This window comes from Panthera pardus, unplaced genomic scaffold, assembly GCF_024362965.1.
Source record: "Panthera pardus isolate Hobbes unplaced genomic scaffold, ASM2436296v1 HiC_scaffold_12, whole genome shotgun sequence".
NCBI lineage: Eukaryota > Metazoa > Chordata > Mammalia > Carnivora > Felidae > Panthera > Panthera pardus.
The window spans coordinates 100,538,449-100,559,879 of NW_026526677.1; the positions used below are offsets into that span (position 1 = coordinate 100,538,449).

Here is a 21,431-nt window from a genome sequence, read left to right on the forward strand (position 1 = left end):
GGTGTCTCTTCTGCATTACGGACAAGACCTTGGAAGGGGTGGTGATGATACTAACTTGCAAACAGAAACTATAGTGCAGCTATGTTTTATATCATAGCCTCTCCGAAAACCAATAGAGTACGAAAATGCTTTTTCAAAAAATATATGGGAAGATATGCATAACATGAAAATCATCATTAAAAAAATGTTCATTTATTTTTGAGAATGGGGAAGGGCAGAGAGAGGGAGAGAGAATCCTAAGCAGGCTCCACACTCAGCACAGAACCCTACACAGGGCTCCATCCCATGGCCGTGAGCTCATGAACTGAGCCAAAAGCAAGAGTTGGATGCTTAACCGACTGAGCCACCCAGCCACCCTGAAAGTTATCATTTTTAAGTGCACAGCTATTCAATGGTATTAAGTACATTCACATTGTTGTGCAACGACCACCAGTAACTTTGGCATCTTCCCAAACAGAAGCTCTATGCCATTAAACAATTTATCTCTTTGTCCTCCCTCTCCCAGCCCCTGGTCACCTCTAATCTACTTTCGGCCTCTGCCTATTTTAAGTACTCCATTTAAGTGGACGCATACAAGATTTGTCCTTTTGTGTCTCGTTTATTACACTTAGCGTAATGTCATCAAGATTCATCCATGTTATAACATATATCAGAATTTCCTTCCCTTTTAAGGCTACATAATGCTCCATTGTGTATCTATACCACGTTTTGCATATCCACTGATCTGCCAATGGACAGTTGGGGCTGTTTCCACCTTTTGACTGTTGTGAATAATGCTGCTATGAACATGGGCATACAGATATCTGCTCTAATTCCTGCTTTCAACTCTTTTGGGTGTATACCCAAAAGTGGGATTGTAATTCTAACTAATCCTAACTCATACAAACTAAGTCTGGAAAAAAAAAAAAAAAGAGAGAGAGAGAGAGAGAGAGAGAGAGAACGTAAGTTCACCAAGGGATAGGAAATTTCAAACTGAGGGAACAGCATGTATGAAGGCTGAGGGTCCTGAAAGAGACCGTGTGCTTGGAGAATGCCAAGGGTGTTGTGTGGTAGGAGATGAGACCAGAGTGGGTTGGGATGAGCCACAGCAGAGAATACACTGAGTAGGCAGGACTTTGGCAGAGAGACTTGTCTGAGGCTATGGATATGATGGAGGTGAGAGGCAAGAGGGGCTGTGATGTGACTGGTAGTAGAAATGGAGGAGAGGGGGCCGATTCAAGGTACATTTAGGATAAAAAAATCAGGAGTTCAGGAATGTGTGGCTAAGTCTATGGAGTGGGAGTGACGTTGGACAAAGGTCTGGGCTCTCTGGCTTCCCCTCCTCCGAAGCCCTGTGGGTGGAGTATTCCTGTGGGAAGAATCCTCTTGCTCTAATTCTTTGGACCCAGGTGCCTCTAACCATCTCATCTTCCCCCTGTCACATCTGACTTCCCAGCAGTTCCAGGATTATTTCATGGAGGATGGGAGTGTCCTTAACTCTATAAATCTGGCTCTTGCCAGGCTGCCTGAGTAGCCAGTGATGGAGCCAGTGATGGAGCCAGAGCTGCTCAGGTTCTGCCGGGCCCCTGGACGTCGTCCCCGTCTAGCTGGGGCACAGGGCCTCGGGCAGTTGAGTAAGAGCAGGGCCCTTAGCAGAGAGGCTCTTCTCTGTTGGTGGGCCAGCTGGCTGGTCAGTGGGATGGTTGAAGGTCACAGGGCTTGGGGGGAACTGGGTGAGGAGTTCGGCCTCACTCCTCACTCTTCTCCTGGAGAGCCCCCCTGATACCAGGGCACTCATTAACCCTCTGGGTGCCAGGGAAGGGCAGGAGGTGAGTGCTGGGAGGCAGCTGAGGTCATCCTTCTTTGAACCTCCACGTGGTATTTACTCAGGGCAACTGTTGCCAGAGGCCCAGGCCCCTGGAGTATAAAGCTGAATGTCTGCTCTCTGTGCCCAGAACCGAGCAGGTGAGCAGAGGCTGGGTGGAGGGATGTGGGTCAGAGTCCCAAGGGAGGGGACTGCAGGGGTCTCAGCAGAGAGCTGGGGGCAGAAAGTAAGGACCAAGGGCATCCTCTCGGAGCACTCTGGCAGGATTGCTTCTTCCCCCGTGGGGTACTCCATAAGGTGTACCATACGGTGGGAGGCAGGAAGGTGGGTGAGCAAGGGGGTGGGTGGTGGCAGAAGTGGCTGAAGGGGCTTCTCCTGGGGGCTTGGGGGGTGGGGGTGGGGCTTTACAAAGCAGTTAGAGCTCCACACTCCATGCTGTGTGGCCCAGGTGATAAAGAAGTCCTCCTCCCCGAACCCCCCTTTCCTCTCCCAGCCATGCTCACCTAGATCAGCCCTCGTCAGCCCCAACAGCCTTGTGCTCCACACACCCCAGGGAAGGGTTAACAGATGGGGCAGGTTGCCCCTGGAGCAGGGTCCCTGGTGCAAATCTGGGAGATGTCCCTTCCTTGGCTTCTTCATCCTAACCAGGCCTCGTTTCATCCTCCTTCTGAGTAGATAATGGCCAGCATGACTGCACTTCTGACCTGGGCTTTGGCTCTGCTCCCAGGTGGGTCTCTGCCCGACTTCGACGCGGAGCGGTGGGTGGAGGCTGGACTGATGGTCCCCCATCCACCCTGGGGAAGGAAACACAGCCCCTAACTACCACATCCCTGTCCACAGCGTTTGCAAGTGCCCAGACACAGAAAGGCTTCTGGGACTACTTCAGCCAGAGCAGCGGGGACAAAGGCAAGGCCGAGCAGGTCCAGCGGCAGAAGCTGGCATGGGAACCCACGTGAGTGGCTAGTAGGACAAGGGGTGTGGGTGCAGGGAGGAGACAGCTGAGCTGTGGTGTGCCGCCTCTGATTCCTCAACCTCCTTAGTCCTCACTGGCCCAGAGGAACAGAATTGTGCTAGTTTTATCCCCTCCAGACTTCCTGGGTTGTGCAGCCCCCTCTGCCAGCAGCAGCGCCCCCACGTCCGCCTTGCTCTCACTGATGGCTGCTGCCCCTGTCCGCTGAGGGGTGGGACCCAGGAGCTGCAAATAGCCCCCCCCCCCCCCCCCCCCCCCCCGGCCGTGTTCCCAGAATGAAAGGAATACGCGAGAGTCCGGGTGCCTCTGTGTTTCCGGGCGCAGTTTTGGTCTGGATGTGCACGTGCCGTGTGTGTTCGTACTTCCGTGCGAGGGGTTGTGTGGTTGGCCCGCAGGTAGGACTAGAGCCACCGCCCTGCATCCTCGGTTTCCGCAGCTGATCAGTGAGTGATGTGTCCGCAGTAAAGGCGATGATGGGGCTAGAAGTCTGACGACTTGCGTGTCTGTCCCCTTCCCCAGGAGCCTGAAAGACAGCCTTGAGCAAGACCTCAGCAATATAGACAAGTTCCTGGAAAAGCTGGGCCCTCTCAGTGGGCAGGCGAGGGAGCCTCCTGCGCTCCCCCAGGACCCGGCGGACATGAGGCGGCAGCTGCAGGAGGAGCTGGTGGAGGTGAGGGCGCGCCTGGAGCCCTACATGGCAGAGGCGCACGAGCAAGTGGGCTGGAACCTGGAGGGCTTGCGGCGGCAGCTGAAGCCCTACACCGCGGAGCTGATGGAGCAGGTGGCGCTGCGCGTACAGGAGCTGCAGGAACAGTTGCGCGTGGTCGGAGAGGGCGCCAAGGCCCAGCTGCTGGGCGGCGTGGACGAGGCGCGGGGCCTGCTGCGGGAGCTGCAGAACCTCGTGGCGCACCACACGGGCCGCGTCCAGGCGCTCTTCCACCCCTACGCCCAGCGCCTGGTGAGCGGCATCGGGCGCCACGTGCAGGAGCTGCACCGCAGCGTGGCCCCGCACGCCGTCGCCAGTCCCGCGCGCCTCAGCCGCTGCGTGCAGACGCTCTCGCGCAAACTCACGTTCAAGGCCAAGGCGCTGCACGCGCGCATCCGGCAGAACCTGGACCAGCTGCGGGAAGAGCTCAGCGCCTTTGCCGGCGCCCGCGCTGATGGCGCGGTTGAAGGGACCAGCCGGGACCCCCAGGTGCTGTCCCAGGAGGTGCGTCAGCGACTCCAGGCCTTTCGCCACGACACCTTCCTGCAGATCGCCGCCTTCACCCGTGCCATTGACCGGGAGACCGAGGAGGTCCAGCTGCAGCTGGCGCCGCCCCCTCCAAGTCACAGTGCCTTCGCCCCAGAGTTTCTCCAAGCGGACAGTGGCAAGGCCCTGAGCAAGCTGCAGGCCCGTCTCGAAGACCTGTGGGAAGACATCAACTACAGCCTTCACGACCATGGTCTCGGCCATCAAGAGGAGCCCTGATTGTCTACTTGTCCAGGCCCACTTCCAGGCTTCTTGTCAGAGCTCAGGATCTGAGCCCCCACCAGGTGTGGCTCAGTCCTTGACAGTGGCCTGTTGGGCAGAGGGTGGAGGGCCCTGCACAGGATAGGCGTGGCCACCAAAGGGACTGTTGTTCCTGGAATATTCAGCCTCTTGGCGATTCCCCCATTCCCCCATCCGGATGCATTATACTCACCAGGCTTTGCAAACCCAGCTTCCCGTGTTCATTTGGGAATCCTCATAAGTTGCTCCATTCCAGGATGGTGGGAGTGGGGAGGGAGAGAGGCATTCTGTGTGCAGGTAATTTTGTGCAAGCCTGTTGCCATGGTGCCGGAAGCCTGTGCCTCTTCTTCCTGGGACTTGACTCGGATCACTTCTGGCCGCCTGGTGGCCGCCGCTACAGTTGGTCTACAGAGAGGAGCTCTTTTTTCGCCAGGGCTGCCATGACAGCTTCTGTTGGGGAATGGAAAGGGAAAAGGGAGAAAAATATGTAAGAGCATATGAAGGTGTGTCTATACCCCTGCTGGCTCTGATGCCGGTGGGTACAGGTGCTGGGGGCTGTGATGAGAGGGAGCAGAGCCTGTATTTCCTTATATAGCTCTACATGGAAACAGCTGACCAAACCCTCCAGACTCTGTGGGCTTCTTTAACCCACAGGGAAGCCTACTCTGTGTCCTCTCCATCTGGGGCCCCTCATTTCTGACTCCCAGGCTGAAGCCTAGACTTCTGATTCAAATGAAATAGAGGTGTATGGTGGATGCATATTTGTCTGGTGTGACTCTTATTTGGGCTGTGTCTGAAAGCAGTGGTCTCGCACCCATCACTCATTCCAGTCCCTCAATGCTCTGTCTCATGGACCCCCTCCCAGTCCAGGTCTGTCAGAGGGTTCTGGCTTTAGCTAGGCCCTGCCTTAGATGACTGCTGTCTGTCATGCCTGGGTGTCGGCCTGGGTTACAGACCCTTCCTCTGCACCTGCATTGTTCGCCAACCTTATCACAGGATAGTGTGCATGAATTGCAGGCTCCCGAGATGGCCTGTCTCCCTTGCTTCTGCTGTTCCAGATTTGAATGGCTTTTTTATGATGGACCCTTTTCTTGGGACTTCCAAATCTTAAGCCCCTGTTCCCCATGTACACACTCACTCAGGGACAACAAATGTCCTCGTAGATCCTTCTGGGAACTTGAAATTAGGGATGGGTGAAGTGGGGGGAAGAGGAAAGGGTAAATACTCCCCGTCTGGCACCTTTGGAAATGTCCTGTCCAACACCTTTTCCTCCCCATGCAGCCTGCCTGGCACAGGGTTCTCAGTACCCCATATGAATTTGGCCTAATCATACCCACAGGCTGGACCTCTTCCCTGACACCCTAGATTTAGCAACAGAACTGGAGGAGAGGTGCCCAGGGAGAGGAGATACCAGAAAGGAAAGTTTACCAAAAAAAGAGTTGTTTTTGTTGTTAATTAGGAAACTAGGAGGGGTGAGTCAGCCGGGGTTTGATGTGTCGGGGATGAGGGGGCGGGAGTAAAAATGAGGGCTGTGTATTTGAGGTTGGAATTTGGGCAGGTGTTTATAAGGACAGAAATCGGGAGTGAGAACAGAAAGGGAGAGAGGGATTGAGGGACTGAGGGAGGGGGATCTATAGCCAAAGCAAATGTCTGGCCCAACAATGGAGTGGAGCCAGAGCCCAGGTTGGACCGCACCTCCTTGTGGGTACGGAGGGACAAGCCAAGCCTCTTGCCATCAAGGCTCTTGTATTTACGGACAATAGTTAGAACCCTGTAGGATGGAGCTATTGCAAAGGAGCCAAACAGTGCCCTGGGTCTGAGAGGACGTCCTGCGGGGAAGCAACGCCTGAACTGAGGTGGAGGCAAAGCCTGAATCCGGCTGGCTTTGGAAGTCTGGACCATAGAATCCCAGCAGTGAGGAAACCTTGCCAGACACTGTTCCCTAGGGTCCCAAATCTGCGGCCTCTTTAAGAAAAGACGGGTTGGCAGCTAGCGGAAGTGACGGAAGGGGGTGGGGCCACGAAAAGAGCGGAAGGCGGAAGTGGGGGCGTGAGCTGCGCGTGGTGGCGATGGCGGCTAGCGGGGCTGTGGAGCTTGGGGCCGCGGCGGCTACTGCAGCCCCCTCACCCGCCCCGGCCCAGGCTCCAGCCCCCGAGCACTTGTTCCGGCCCATCAGCGCCGAGGATGAGGAGCAGCAGCCCACTGAGATCGAGTCGCTGTGCATGAACTGTTACCGCAACGTGAGGCGGGGGCGCGGCCCCGGGCGGCGGGAGGTTGAGCTGAAGCGGGGAAGGGCGGTGGGGTCGGCGACCCAGGTAGGCCCAGTTGGAGACCCGGAGGCGAGGCACGCCCGCGGGTCGCTAGACGGGGAACTGGAGCTTCGTTGGTTCTTTCTAGCTGCTTTCTGCTTTCTCAGGGCACGACGCGCCTCCTGCTCACCAAGGTCCCCTTCTTCAGAGAAATAATCGTGAGCTCCTTTTCCTGTGAGCACTGTGGCTGGAACAACACGGAGATCCACTCGGCAGGCAGGATCCAGGATCAGGGAGTGCGCTACGCTTTGACCGTCAGGACTCAGGAGGTGAGAGGAGCCTAGAGCAGGTAGCCTAGTGTCCAAGAGAGGGCTTGGGGACTGGAGTCACAGCTCTGGTCTAGGCGGCGCGGCCGCGAATGAATACCTCTAGGTGCCCAAGCCTGAGTTTCCTCCTTTGTAAAATGATGTTGGTGCTGTCAGATGTTCAGATAAGGCTTGTGAAAGTGCTTTGTCATTTTATTTTGTCAGAGGGAATGAAGTGAGTAGTAGTTGTTATGAATAGTATTCTCAGCATTTGGGCAGCTGGGCTCATGCATGGCCTATTTGGTGGGAGTCGTCCGGACCCCTGCTATGGACAGAGGAAGAAACTGCTGGGTATTTCCCGAGAAGCTGTACTGTTGACCTCTCTGGACTGAAAATTTTTCTGCCCAGGACATGAACAGAGAAGTGGTGAAAACGGACTCTGCCACCACAAGCATCCCGGAGCTGGATTTTGAAATTCCTGCCTTCACTCAGAAGGGAGGTAGGTATAAGATCAGGGTGGTTGGATTGTTCATTGTTCATGCCTGGCTACAATCTTGCTTTCTTGCAAGAACCCTAGTGCTGGGCCTGGTGGCTAGTGTATGGGTTTGGGTGTGGTATTGCTGTGGTCTTCATTGGTTCAACATAAACTGAAAGCTAAGATAAAACAGCTTGAGACAGTAGAGTGTGATAGACTGTAATGTGCATATTACAGAATGTTAGCGTCACTGTTGTTACAAATGAATAGAACCTTGTTCCAGGCCTCCTCATCTTACAGTTGAAATCAAAGCCCAGAGAGTTCAAGTGAATTGCTCAGAGTCATACAGGCATTTGATAGCATAGTCAAGACTCTCTTGTCTTTTTTTCTTATTCACTAGCCCTGACCACCGTTGAAGGGTTGATCAGCCGTGCTATCTCTGGCTTGGAGCAGGATCAGCCCACACGAAGGGTAAGCTGGGGCTTTCCGATTGCAGCAACTCAAGCAATAACGACATATATACATATATATACGTACATACATACGTATGTACGTATATATATGTATATATGTGTATATGTATATATATATATGTGTGTGTGTGTGTATACGTATATTTATGTATCCAAGCAGAGTGTTCAGCTTCCCATGTAGCTGTACTGTCTCTGATTAAATGTTGGAGAACTTTTGGGGGAAGCACATGGTGATGCTGTAGCTGCCGGGATGTTGTCGATTTTGCATCTACTATCTTTTCTACTTCCCTTTTCCCAGTGTAGATTCAGACCTCATCTCAGACAGGTAGGATGATACTACCTCTGAAGAGCCTTTCCTAATCCCCTTGGGTTCATCTCTACTTCCTGAGAGTTCCACCGTACCTTATATTTATTGTAAAGGAAGTAATATAATTGCATATTTAGTCATGTGTCTTCCTAACTGGCTGAGGAGCCCCGTGAGAGGACTCTGGTTTATTTACTGTTGTATTTCTAAACTGGCGTGAGAGCCTGGGCTCTATACATGGTTGAATGAGTGAGAAATTGGATCTTGTTTGGCACAACCAAACTTACATGCTGTATCTTCTTGTGAAGTCTGAGTCTCTCTGTTCCCACTTATACTAAGACAGGTGGTGACTTCCTGATGGAGGTGGTGTGGGATTGACAGGGAGTGGGGTCTGTCAGCAGGGCCAATGCTTTTTACCATCTGTTCATGTCAGGCAAACGAAGAAGCCGTAGCTGAAAGAATTGATGAGTTCATTGTCAGACTGAAAGAGCTAAAGCGAGTGGCCTCTCCTTTCACTCTGGTGAGTACTGAGGAACTCTGGGTTCCCTAGATTTAGGGGACGAGAGACCCTTAAGACTGGGATTGTTCCACTGGTGCCGGAGAGGTCTGATGGTAGGTGGAATAGCATATGTAATTTCTTGTTGTAATGACTCCCTCCATCAGATCATTGATGATCCCTCAGGAAACAGCTTTGTGGAAAACCCACATGCTCCCCAGAAAGATCATGCCCTGGTGATCACACACTATAACCGGACTGTACAACAGGAAGAGATGCTGGGGCTCCAGGTAAGTAGAAGGAAGAAGCCGGCAGAATGCTCTGGCATTATCTTGCTCTCTGGATTGCTTGGAATCAGTGGAATCTTCCTTTGTCATTGCTGCCCTGCGTACCCTATCTCCGCATGTCTGTGTGTCTCTTAGCTCATGTCAAGACTTAGGATAAACTAGGGGTGCTTGGGTGGCTCAGTCGGTTAAGCGTCCGACTTCGGCTCAGGTCATGATCTCCAAATTCATGAGTTCGAGCCCCGCATCAGGCTCTGTGCTGACAGCTCAGAGCCTGGAGCCTGCTTTGGATTCTGTGTCTCCCTCTCTCCCTGCCCTTCCCCACTTGTGTTCTTATCTCTCTCTGTCTCTCAAAAATAAATAAATGCAAAAAAAAAAAATTTTTTTTAAAAAGACTTAGGATAAACTGTACAACAAAGGTTGCTGGTGACTGTGATCCTATCTTAAGCTCTGTTCTTCCGTGGACTGGGGCTTTGCTTCCTGGTTTCTCTGTTAAACGCATATGGCCAGCTGACATACACAGGCCAGAATATTTTCTCTCACTCCGAGGCAGGGTGTTGGGACGCTGGGGTGTATGTGCCAGCGTGTGATTTGTATCTCTGCTACGCTAGGCTGAGGCACCAGAGGAGAAGCCAGAAGAGGAAGATCTCAGAAACGAAGTGAGTGCCATGGGCTGCTGCGGAGGAGGGAGCACAGCTGTGGGCGGAGACTGGTGCTGCTCAGTCCCTCACCACCAACGCAGGCGGTGACTGCGTGCTCGTTCACCTACTGCGTGGTTTTAGCCGGAGCTGGGCTCACCCTCCGTCCCCATGTTGTGTTGCAGGTGCTGCAGTTCAACACAAACTGTCCAGAATGCAATGCTCCAGCTCAGACCAACATGAAACTAGTTCGTATCTTTTGTCAGGCAGTTGGGCTGCTCCTCCTGTGACTCGGGCACGAAGAGCGTATGCAGGCTGGGGAGGAGTCCTCCCTTCAGGGAAAGCATGTGTTTTATTCCAAGCGATGAGGAAGGTGTTGCCTTTGATGAGACTGTGCACCGTGGCTTTTGGGTTCAAAGAGAGAATGAGGCCATGGTTTTTAGGGTCCTGTGTTTGACCTGAGTCCTGTCTTCAATTATCTGTGAACAAGGATTGCCGTGGGTTGCAATGTTGCCTTCTTCTGTAGAACTGTCTGAGTTAGGCTACTGCTTGTGACCTATTTCCTACAGTCCTAGGACTAGCAACTGTGTTGAAGGTTTGGATTTGTTCTTCCCCAGAAGGTGCTCTTGCTATCCTGGAAGCAGACTTCCTTAACTCCCATGTTCCAGAAATCCCCCACTTTAAGGAGGTTATCATCATGGCTACCAATTGTGACAGCTGTGGCCATCGGACCAATGAGGTAACTTACCCCTGTTTAACTTTGATCTGTCCTGAATCTGCTTTGGGATGAAGTGGGAGGAAGCTGGGTCTTTCTCTTGGATTTAAGGCAGGGTGAGGAGTCCTTGAAGGAACTGGGAATTAAGAAAAAAAGTTACAGATACTATAACTCATTTAAGACATTAAAGATTGGTTATATGGAAGAGAGAGGTGTGCTCGCTCTTTTTTTTTTTTTTTTTTTTTTTTTTTTTTTGAGAGACACTTTTTTTGACCCACCTCTTCAAGGATTGGAAGTGCAGGGAAACAGATTTTGACTCAATAATAAAAAACTTTCTAGCTCTTTCTGAAAACAGAATTGGCTGCCTTGGAGGGTTGTACATTACCTTTCCCTGAGTGTACCCAAGCATAAGCTGGTTAAATTCTTACTGTTTTTAAAGCTATTTAAATTCTGAACCCAGAATATTATAAGGTGCATCCACATGTTACATGCGGTAGAAAGTCCCTTTCAACCTGAAGAGTCAGTTTTTTTTCAAAGGCAAATTCAGAGTTTGGTGGCAATTTGGGGTAAGTTTTGGCAGGCTCCTGGCCGGCTCTTGGTGGCTTCGGTTTGGGTGACTGCCACCCCTGCTAGTTTACAAGGCTCTGTCCTTGGTAGCTGTTAGTGGGCCTGATTGGAGGTCTAAACCACCCCCCCCCCCCCCCCACCCTTCTGAGGTCTCCCAGGCCCCAGGGGAGGATCCCATCTTCTCTGCTGCTGTTCCTGACCGCTGTTGTCTGTGCAGGTGAAATCTGGAGGTGCAATAGAACCCTTGGGCACCAGGATCACCTTCCACATCACACATCCCTCAGATTTGACCAGAGACGTGCTCAAGGTAACATCCTGCTTGGAAAAGTGTCTGTCTGCCTCGCATAGCTGTCTCTATCTAGGGGAAATTGTCTTTTTAAAATTACATCCTGGGATCGTGTGGTACCACCTAACTTCCCTGGGTTTCAGGATCCCTGAGTAGAGTTAATCTCATTTAATCCCTGAGTAGAGTTAATCCATGCTAGGAAGTACAGATTCAGAAGGTGACCCATAAACTCTCTCTGATGACTTGGCAGCTTTATGCCTCCAGTGTCTGTAAGGGCTCTTGTCTCTGGTCTTTAATGACAGGATACTTGGCAACTTGGAGCCATGACTCAGAATGTCGCTTTATTAGGGTGGTTCCATTTCTGTGGTTTACACGGAGAGGCATGAGCCTGGCTTTAACTGGAGAGTCGGAGAGAACGGGGCAGGTTTTTCCCCAGACTGTCACTGGCAGTATTAATTTGGCAGGAGGACTCTGGTTAGCTTTTTCTAAGAGGCTTCTGTTCTCAAGCCTAATTTGACTCTCATCTCCCAGTCTGAGACGTGTAGTGTGGAAATCCCAGAGCTGGAATTTGAACTGGGAATGGCCGTCCTCGGGGGCAAGTTCACCACACTGGAGGGGCTACTGAAAGACATCCGGGAACTGGTGAGTTGCCTGAGTATAGCGCAAGGCCGCTTCAGCAGTGTGGCTGTGAGGAGGGGGCTAGAAGGCTTCACACGCCCTGGTTTTTGGAGCTCTTAACTGGGGGGTCTCTTTGCCTTAAAGCTGATTTTGAGAGACTTAAATATTAGTTTGGGTTGTGAAGATAAGTTGACGGGAAATTCTGAATGGAAACTCTCAGGCTTACCTCTGGAACAATGTAGGTATTTTGTAGTTTTGGGTAAGTCACTCATTTCACTGTAAAATGCGGGGAGGAGGGTCCTTCCAGAACCTGAAACTCCCCAACATGTATGGGCATGTGTGTTGATTTAGCCCATATATTTATTCTCTTGAGTCATTTCACTTACCTGATTCTCAGTCGTCAGGCATTTTGTCTTTATAAATTATACTTTGCATTTCTTTTTCAAACTGGAACGAGAGTTTGTGCCGTCAGGACATTTTATAGTTTGTGCTTCATATTGCCAGTTGTCATCTTGGCAGGTTAATCTCTGTATTCTTAGCAGTGGCCGCCTAGGTCAGGATGGTGGTGTGGAAACGTAGGCTTCCCCGACTGGGCCCCGTCCTGCCATTCCCCACGAGCTTAATGGTCAAACCTGGTATTCTAGCAGTTTGGATGCCGATTATTGCAGGTGACCAAGAACCCCTTCACACTGGGTGACAGTTCCAATCCTGACCAGATGGAGAAACTGCAGGAGTTCAGCCAGAAGTTAGACCAGGTGAGTTGATTCTGGCCCTTCGGTGCGTGTGGTCCTGGGGTGCCAGTGGGCAAGAGGCCGCATACCCTGTCCTGCCACCTTCTAAACATCTAACCAACTTGTTGGGGATTCTCCTGGTTTCCGATAGGCCGTGTCCTCTTCTTTCTTGGTTTTCTCCCTTGTTTTGTTGGAGCGCTTTAGTAGCTGTAGTTGGGTTTTTCATGTTTTTCATTTATACTACTTTTCCAAGAGTTGTTTTTTTGTTTTTTTTTTTCCGGGTTTTGGAATACTCTCCCTCCTCCCTTTTCCAAGTAGCATCCTGTTGTTTTAAGGATGTAGTGTTTTTTTTCTCATGAGAATGTTGATGTTGGTTGTATTTTTTTGATGTTTTATTTTCCTTGCATAGTTTCCATTTCCTTTTAAGTTTTTTTTTTTTTTTTCCATTTAACTTTCTGTCTTTCAAAGGTTGGGGCTTTGCTCGGGTAGCTGATAGTCCTTGTCAACTTAAAAGCAGAGGGCTGAAACACCAGCGTGGAGGTGAATCTCACTCACATCGGGCTCCTTGTAGGGGGAGTTAGCTTAGCCCTTTGTTGAGCTATAAAACCCCAGTGCCAGTGTCATGAGGTTTTCCCTCTTGGGCTTCTCACCCCATCAGTGGGTATTCCATTTCCTGGCCTGAGGAGGACAACTTGGCTGGCAGTGTTCTGAGAGCTGAGTGTGGGAAGAGGGCTGGGTATGTACGTGTGTTTCTAATAACAGCACGTTCTTAACCTCCCGGTCTTGCTTCCTGTCCCTCCATCCTTCAACTAGGCTGGCGCCCCCTGGGCCATCGTGTGAATCCTGCAGTTTTCTGATGGGGTGGAGGGAGAAGGGACCTATGTGGAATGGGAGATGAGATCCAGGATGTCACATTGCTTCTTAAGTAACTTTCACACAGCCTTTATTTTAGGTCTTCTCCGCTCCACTTTGAGAGGTACCTCATTTCAGCATTTCTGAAACTTTTGGGGATTCTGCCAAACCCAGTAAATTGGGTTAGTTCTTGTCTGGTAGACCAGCCCCTTCTTACTAGGAGGGATGTAAAGTTTATGTGCTGTATTCTCTTTCGTTTAGATCCTTGAGGGTAACGTGAAGGCCCACTTTATTATGAATGATCCAGCAGGAAACAGCTACTTGCAGGTACGGTCGACCTTCCCTGATAGTTAACAGAGAACTATTTTCTGACCTTCCTTGAATATGTATTATTTCTCCAGAAGCTGGAGACGTGATTCTAAATGAACTGCTTTTTATCAAGGAACCTCTTATATATTAGAATTTGAGACCTCTTAGAATTTGAGACCTAAGGAAGTGGGGGCAGGCAGGAGAGACTGTAAGTGTGTGTCAAGAGGGGGGTGGGGGGGGGGGGGAAGCTGCTCCTAGGCTCCTTCTTTCTCTAGTTTAGCTCTTGCCCCTAGCAATGGAGTTGTCATTTTGCTGCTAATCTAATGGAATTAGATTTTGCACAAATCTAATTGTGGAGTGAGGAGAAATGGTGCCTTCTCCAGAGGCTGAAATAGGACGCCGGAGAGGCTTTAAACTGACTGGAGAGATATTCTGGTGATTTATAATAACTTTAACATTTATTGAGCAGTTTTTGTTGGTCAGGCAGAACTGTTTAAGGTCTCTCTATGGTTAAGACTGTTGCTATACTCTTCATAAGAAGGTGCAGATAGAAAGTTTTTTAGACAGACTGTTACCTAATTCTGCCTAGGGCTGGAGGGTCCCATTCTTGGGACTGTGTTGGGTTCTGTTGCTGCTCGCTAGTTGAGACTAGCTATGGGGAATTGGAGGCCTTTAGAATAAAAACACTCATTAAGTTTTTGGGAAGGCGGGAGTTGGAAGCCACCTGGTGGGGTGAGGGGGCAGATAGCTGGGTGGCACAGGCACTGATTGTCTGTCCTTGACCTTGCAGAACGTGTATGCACCTGAAGATGATCCTGAGATGAAGGTGGAGCATTATAAGCGCACGTTTGACCAAAACGAGGAGCTAGGGCTCAACGACATGAAGACAGAGGGCTATGAGACAGGCCTGGCCCCACAGCGGTAGTAGTGGATGGTTCCCGAGCCCGCCTCCAGTGCTGCTCAGACCAAGGGGCTGTTTATTAGTATTGGGAAAGGCTGGGGGTGTCCTCCCCACCAGGCCTTGCCCATGTTGGGGGGAGGACACCTGGTCTGAGTCAGAGATGTGGGTGAACAGTTTGTCACAGAAGTGCAGGCCTGTTGGACCGTATTTTGGAGGTTTTGAATTGGCCTGGGAAGAAACCCAGAAATGAACCATGGGGCATGTCATCAGTGCTTTTTTTCCTGTCGAGTCTTTACCCTCCCTCCACATAATGCTCTTGCTAGGGTTGGAACTCTGCAGATGGAAGACAGCAATATCTGGAGTTTGGGAGTTGGTTGGGGAATAGAAAATACTGGCTTTCAGCAGGAAAAGAGTCTTCTGAGGGGAGGGAGTCAGCACAGGAGAAGTTCTCATTAAAATGATGGCTTTCCAGCAGGATTGGCCTCTGAATTCACTCTGTCCTTGTTTGATACTATGCTGGTAGAATTCAATTTCCTGAGGAAAATTTTTCCCCAGGGTAGCCAATTTGGGGATTGGAGCTGACATTTCATTCATTCCTTCAGTAGATGTTTGAGTGCTTCCTTTGGGCCAGGCATACCACAGAACTGAACAAAATAAAGCCCTCCAGCCATGGGGCTTAAAGTGGACTTTTGAGGTCAAGTCCATAATTCCTGCATTTGCTTTACCAGATGCAGCTAATAAACTAGAGGGCAGAGCTCACACAGTGCCACTGGGCATAAATTTAATCCTGCTCAACTGCCCTTTGGGGTCGATAGGGTTGGGGTCTGAGCTTGGGACTTGGCAGGCCAAAGTGAGTAGGAAGGGAGTGCTAGAACTGGAGACATGGGCAGGAGATGGGTTGATGGGGTGGAGAGGGTGATACTGGTAATGCTTGGAGCAGAAGGAGGAAGCATTCAGATGCCTGCTGACAGCAGGGCAGAGGCAGGGCTCTGCTGTTCAGTTAGATCCACCGAAGTGGACTAGAAGCCAGCACAGGGCTGTGTCTGGAGGGGGACCCATGGGGCCCTCCAGCTAATGAAGCCCTAGATCAGTCCAGTATCCCCCTCCCACAAGCCCTCAGAGACATAGTCTGCCTTCCTTCCTGGGCCTGAACTGGACCTCTCGGGATAAGCCAGTGGCTAAAAGTTTATGCATGCACCTATTTTAATACATGTAAGTATTTTTGGAACATGTAGCCTGAATTCTGAGTACTTACAAAGTATAACAAGCCTTCTTGACTAATATACTGTCACAGATTGACAAAAACTTATCATGAGATAAGGAAAATACACGAGCTAATATTTTATTTCAAAAACTTTGGATTTACCTCTTGCACCTCACTTTCCTAGCCTCTCTTCCCAAGGGTCATGTTTTGGCTGTGTGAAGTTAGGGCAACTTCCTTAACCTCACCAGGCTTCTGTTTTCTCATTTGTGAAACATACTTGAGAATTAGAATTCAACCTCTCTAGCTTCCCTGGTTTGCTATGCTGAAAGTAGAAACAAGTCCTTTTCATTGGAAAGATTCTAGGCAAGCGACAGTTAGGGGCCACCTATGATACCAAACACGGGGAAGTTCACGGGTTGGAAACCATGTTTTTTCATAGTAATTACACTGGGTTTGGAATTCCTGACTTCCTCTCTTGAATCGTTCTTAGAAGCCTATTAGAGCTAAACCTATTAGAGCTAAACCCCTCCCACCTAAACCTATGCTAATACAAATAACTGGTAATGTGTACTGAGCGCTAGACACTTTTCTAAGCACTTCACGCAGTAATAGTATCTCGTTCCTCCCAACCATGCAGTTAGGTGCCATTCTCCCCATTTTGTTAAATGACTTGCCCAAGGTCCTACAGCTAGGAAGTCAACGGAGCCCCGGCTCCATACTCTGCCCCTCCAGGGCCCCTGTCCTTGACAGTGGTGCTTCTGAAGTTGCCTTGGGCAGAGATCTTGTTCGGGTCGTGGTGGTGGCCTCGTGCTGGTGCGCCACCTGTTGGAAGAGCAGACGGATAGACGCACGCAAAACCATCGTTGCGTTGGCGGAGGGACGCCGGACGTGGCTGCGCCCCTCGTCACCCCGCGGACGCGCTCTCGTGTCATCCCAGGCCGTCCTCACAGCGCCTCACCACTTCCGGTCCCGGCCCCGCCTCCTCAAGGCCTCTCCGTGCGGCTCGCGTTCAAGAATTTTGTCCCCAGCGCCGAGCCGTCTCTCCGCCCCCGCCGCTGCCATGGCGGCAGCTCCGCCGGTCTCCAAGGCCGAGTACCTGAAGCGTTATTTGTCTGGGGCAGGTGCCGGCGTCGATGGGGCCCCTGAGTCGGGTCGCCGGCGTCGCAGAAAGCGGCCGAAGCCTGGCGGGGCCGGCGGCAAGGGGTGAGTTGGCTCTGGCGGGGCGGGGCCGGAGGCGACTCGCCGCCCCTCTCCCCAACTCCGCCCTCGGCCGGCGCTTCCCCGTCTCCGGGCCGCCCGCCCCGCTCCTCGCAGGGCTCGTCCGGCCGGAGCCCGCAGCCCCGCTCTGGCGCCCCGCGCCCCCCTCGCGCCCCTGGGCGGTATCTTCGACGTCTCCAGCCCGGCTGTAACTTTCCTCTTTTCCCGCCCTCGTAGCGTTCCGTCCACTCCAGTAGAGAATGAGTATCTTGCCTTGAGAATAATGGTGGAGCTCATCCAAAGCCTCCGTGTTTGGGTATTTAGGGCCCAGAACCTGTCTGTGGGGTTCAGCAATCCCAGGGACTCCGGTTCTGAGTGAGAGACCTGTGCTTACTTCCTGTTGGTCTTCACAGTGTTGCTATTAACAGTTCTTGTCATGCACCAGATGCTGTTCTAAGTACTTTAGACGTAGATGAATTTATTTAAGCTTTATGATACTACCACGAAGTTGGTATTCTTAATATCCCCATTTTTCAAATGAGAAAACTTTGTAGCCCGCGGTGCTGGGTTGAATAGTGCCCTTCCCCCGTTCACGTCCCCTCAGAGCCTCGGAATGTGATATTCTTTGGAAATAGTGCCTTTACAGATGTAATTGGTTAAGATGTCCTCCTAGTGGATTACGACGGGTGCTAAATCCAGTATGACTGTGTCCTTTTTTTTTTTTTTTAATTTTTTTTTTTTTCAACGTTTGTTTCTTTTTGGGACAGAGAGAGACAGAGCATGAACGCGGGAGGGACAGAGAGAGAGAGAGGGAGACACAGAATCGGAAACAGGCTCCAGGCTCTGAGCCATCAGCCCAGAGCCCGACGCGGGGCTCGAACTCACGGACCGTGAGATCGTGACCTGGCTAAAGTCGGACGCTTAACCGACTGCGCCACCCAGGCGCCCCCGACTGTGTCCTTTTAAGAAGAGGGAAACTCGGGCGTGGGGGGAGGCATAGGGAGAACACAGCCTTGTGAAGATGGAGGCTGAGGTTGGACTGGGTGTAGGCTGCCACTAGCTAGAGTATGCCTGGGGCCATCCGACGTCAAGGAAATGTCCTCCCTTAGAGCCTTCCCAGTGGGCATTACCTTGCAGACGCCTTGGCTTTAGACTTCAAGCCTCCAGAACGGTGAGGGAATAGTTTCTGTTGTTTTGAGCCACCCACCTTGTGGTACGTTGTTAGGCAGCCCTAGGGAACCAATATGCCCAGTTCCAAAGAACAAATCCATTTCCTTTCCTGATTTGATTCTTGCCTACTCGCTCTCTGTCTTCCTGCCCTCCTGACTTGGGTGGATTCTTTGGAGACAGTGCCACGTAGTGAAACTCGCTTGGGCTTTGGAGTAAGGCCACAGTTTGAGTCCGAGCTGTGCCACTTTGTGAGCCGTGTGGCTGTGGGCGGGACACGTTGTCTCTCTAAGCCTGTTACCTCATCTTTAAAATAGAGTAATAACTGGAGCGTCTGGGTGGCTCAGCCGATTGAGCCTCCTACTTCAGCTCAGGTCGTGATCTCATGGTTCGCGGGTTTGAGCTCCACATCAGGCTCGCCGTTGTCAGCCTGTCGGCACAGAGCCCACTTCAGATCCTCTGTCTTCCTCTCTCTGCCCCTCCCCCGCTGTGCTACCCCATGATAAATAAAAGAGAGTAATAATGATAGCATTTTATGGTTATGATTAGAGGTGTATAAAGTAGAGGTGCCTGGATGTGTCAAGCGTCTGATTGTGGCTCAGGTCATGACCTCACAGTCGTGAGTTCGACCCCTGTCTCGGGCTCTGTGCTGACAGCTCAGAGCCTGGAGCCTGTTTCAGCTTCTGTGTGTCTCTTTCTCTGCCCTTCCTCTGCTGGCACTCTGTCTCTCTCTTTCTCTCTCTCAAAAATAAATTAACATTAAACAAGATTTAGAGATGTATAAAGTGATACTGGCTTTTCAAACAGAACTGTTCACATTATGGCAGTCATTGTTATTTATTTGGACTCATCCATGGTTTGTGTGACCGACGTTTATTCAGTACGCACTTCCTATGCCAGTTACTTCAGAGCGTTGAGGATATCCCTGTGAATGAGAAGGCCTAGTCCCCATTCTGGTGGACCTTATTGTTTAATGGGGAGACAGGCTTTAAACGTCTAATTACACAACGAATTGATTTATTTTGTTTGCATTAATGCAGTGAAAGTATTCCAAGGATGTGTAACACGGGTTCTTAGTTGAGGGAAATAAGGGGAGAAGTTAAGGAAGACATGCTCCGGGAAGTTAAATGTATGCTAGGATCTTAAGAATGAGTAAGAGTTTTCCAGTAAAGAACGAGAAGAGTAGGTCAGACAGAGGGAAGGAACTGCTTATGTGAAAACTGATGTGGTAAGGAATTTGGTTCATTCCAGGCCCCAAAAGTGAGGTAGTGAACTTGTGGAGGCAGGGGTACCAGATGAAGTGGGCCGTATAGGCAAAGACTGGACCTTGCAGAATCTTGTAGGATTTTGAGCTCTATGCTACAATCTGTAGTGTTTGTAGGCTGTTATCCAAGATTGATTCCTCTTTTTTGATTTTTTTTTTTAACATTTAGAATGCGGATCGTGGATGATGATGTGAGCTGGACATCTATTTCCACCACTAAACCGGAAAAGGAGGAAGAGGAAGATGATGGAGATTTGCCTGTGGTATGTATCTTTTGAGTCTGTGTTGAGGACTTTGAAATGCAAGCCTGTCTCTCAATCTCCATTCCCGGTACAGGGTAGATTTATAAGGGGGAACGTTGAGGGCAGAAAAGGGGTGACACTTTTCAAAGAGCTATTTTTATTTATTTATTTTATTTTTTTATTTTGAGAAAGTGAGAGAACACAGGAGGGTCAGAGAGAGAGGGATAGAGAGAGAATCCCACACAGGCTCTGCACTGTCAGCTTGGAGCCTGATGCAGGGCTCGAACCCATGAACCGTGAGATCATGAGCTGAGCTGAAGTCAAGAGTCAGACACTTAACTGACTGAGCCACCTAGATGCCCATCAAAGATGCTTTAAAGTAGTCTTCTTTGATGATGCCTGTGCACTGTTTTCTTTGTTTATGGAGGGCCCTGTTAGCCTGGGAATGGGAACTAATCCCAGAGTGGCAAAATTTCTCAACATCAGCAATAGAATATGTTTACGATTAGCCATAGTTCAATTTATTGGAATGTACCTTGCAAACAGTGTTCAGGTTCAGTTACAGGAAACTTATTTGCTCCTTGTTTTTCATTGATTCAACGAAGTTTAAAATTGTATACTTTGGTCGAAGTATTGCGGATACGTAGGTTAATAAAACCTAGTGTCTGTACTTTAGAGATGATACCCTAGATGGGAGACAGAATTTCAAATAATTTCAACAATGTGATAAATGGTGGAGAGACATTTCACATATGTACCAAGTGCTATTAGAGCACAGGGAAACTGGCACATTTTTTTATTCTCCTGGGAGATTCTATTAAGGAAGTAAATAAATATCCAAACTGAGTTTTGAAGGATGAGTAAGAACCAAGTGGGCAAACGGATAGGCAAATAATCTTGAATTAGTTCCGTCATGGAAACTTTGCTGAGAAACAAGGTGAAAAGGAGAGCTGTTCTTGGGCTGTATTGCACTGAAGTTGTAAAAATGAATTCCTGATGAGTATATTGAATGTTGATGTCTAGCATATTCTGTAGTACATCATCTAAGAAAAAATTTATCAGTAATTAGAAGGGAAATAGTGGGGTGCCTGGCTGGCTCAGCCAGTAGAGCGAGTGGCTTTTGATCTTAGGGTTTTGAGTTTGAGCCCCATGTTGGGTGTAGAGATTACTTTAAAAACAAAAGAAAAGGAAGAAGGGAAGTAGTGATCATAAGTGACCAATTTAGTTTCAGTCAGAACCAGTCAATTAATGTTTACAACATTTTTTTTATGTTATAAAAGCAATACATAATTTTTTAAATGTTTATTTTTATTTTTAAGTAATCTCTACACCCAGTGTGAGGCTCGAACTCACAACCCCCAGATCAAGAGTCACATGTTCTACTGACTGAGCCACCTAGGCACTCCAAAAGCAATACATATTAATTGTAGAATATTTGGAAATTATAAGAAAGTTTACAATTCTGAAAATAATACAATAATCACTTATACTGTGACTATCCAGAGATGGCAACTGCTCCCATTTGGATGCCCATCTCTTTATTCCATAGATAATACAGACTTCTGTTTTATTTATTTTTTTTAAGATATAATTGAGATCATACTGAATTATGGTTTTGGAGCTTGCTCTTTCATTTAATAATATGTTGTGAATACTTTAGTAAGATTTTAAAATATTCTTTGAGAATGTGATTTTTAGTGGTTTCAGTGGTAGTTCATTGTATACATTAATTTAACCTGTCCTCTTACTGGACGTATGGATTGTTTTCTGTTTTGAAATATAGCGCTTTGAGAAACCTCTTGTGCATAAATCATTGTAGAAATCTGTTTATTTCTCTATCCCCACAAAGTGGAATTAATAGGTTAGGAAGTATGGTCCTTTTGAGCTG

The 21,431-nt window shown here is 49.6% G+C and overlaps 3 protein-coding genes across 6 annotated transcripts in view; all 3 read left to right on the forward strand.

Moving 5' to 3' along the window:
• Positions 1-1,916: 1,916 nt before the first annotated feature.
• Positions 1,917-5,025, forward strand: APOA5 (apolipoprotein A5). Of its 2 annotated transcripts, none has more exons than XM_019469074.2 (4): positions 1,917-1,944; positions 2,480-2,531; positions 2,645-2,756; positions 3,294-5,025. In XM_019469074.2, the coding sequence occupies exons 2-4, from the start codon at positions 2,483-2,485 to the stop codon at positions 4,243-4,245; spliced, it is 1,113 nt and encodes a 370-aa protein (XP_019324619.1). In that variant the 5' UTR covers positions 1,917-1,944; positions 2,480-2,482; the 3' UTR covers positions 4,246-5,025. The 2 variants fall into 2 exon arrangements, with proteins under 2 accessions (XP_019324619.1, XP_019324620.1); XM_019469075.2 differs by lacking the exon at positions 1,917-1,944 and adding an exon at positions 2,098-2,128.
• A 1,248-nt stretch (positions 5,026-6,273) lies between these two features.
• On the forward strand, positions 6,274-14,946 carry ZPR1 (ZPR1 zinc finger). Of its 2 annotated transcripts, XM_053900459.1 has the most exons (14): positions 6,278-6,506; positions 6,683-6,844; positions 7,229-7,319; positions 7,696-7,766; positions 8,506-8,592; positions 8,736-8,858; positions 9,464-9,511; positions 9,676-9,742; positions 10,159-10,229; positions 10,990-11,079; positions 11,590-11,700; positions 12,345-12,431; positions 13,521-13,579; positions 14,352-14,946. In XM_053900459.1, exons 1-14 carry the CDS (start codon positions 6,336-6,338, stop codon positions 14,491-14,493), a joined length of 1,380 nt encoding a protein of 459 aa, XP_053756434.1. In that variant the 5' UTR covers positions 6,278-6,335; the 3' UTR covers positions 14,494-14,946. The 2 variants fall into 2 exon arrangements, with proteins under 2 accessions (XP_053756435.1, XP_053756434.1); XM_053900460.1 differs by lacking the exon at positions 11,590-11,700 and having other exon boundaries at positions 6,274-6,506.
• A 123-nt stretch (positions 14,947-15,069) lies between these two features.
• Positions 15,070-21,431, forward strand: part of BUD13 (BUD13 homolog) — a 61,491-nt gene continuing 55,129 nt past the window's right edge. The window contains exons 1-2 of one of the 2 annotated variants that reach the window (XM_053900458.1): positions 15,070-16,876; positions 19,471-19,564. In XM_053900458.1, coding sequence (XP_053756433.1) covers positions 16,305-16,876; positions 19,471-19,564 — 666 coding nt within the window. In that variant the 5' untranslated portion in view covers positions 15,070-16,304. The remainder of the gene's footprint in view (positions 16,877-19,470; positions 19,565-21,431) is intronic. The other variant, XM_019469069.2, reaches the window with a different exon arrangement.

Coding starts and splice junctions, on each gene's coding strand:
- ZPR1 (XM_053900459.1), top strand. CDS start 6,336: ATGGCGGCTAGCGGGGCTGTGGAGCTTGGGGCCGCGGCGGCTACTGCA. Junction 6,507..6,682: donor GCATGAACTGTTACCGCAAC/GTGAGGCGGGGG, acceptor CTGCTTTCTCAG/GGCACGACGCGCCTCCTGCT. Junction 8,593..8,735: donor TGGCCTCTCCTTTCACTCTG/GTGAGTACTGAG, acceptor TCCCTCCATCAG/ATCATTGATGATCCCTCAGG.
- APOA5 (XM_019469074.2), top strand. CDS start 2,483: ATGGCCAGCATGACTGCACTTCTGACCTGGGCTTTGGCTCTGCTCCCA. Junction 2,532..2,644: donor GGCTTTGGCTCTGCTCCCAG/GTGGGTCTCTGC, acceptor CCCTGTCCACAG/CGTTTGCAAGTGCCCAGACA. Junction 2,757..3,293: donor AAGCTGGCATGGGAACCCAC/GTGAGTGGCTAG, acceptor CCCCTTCCCCAG/GAGCCTGAAAGACAGCCTTG.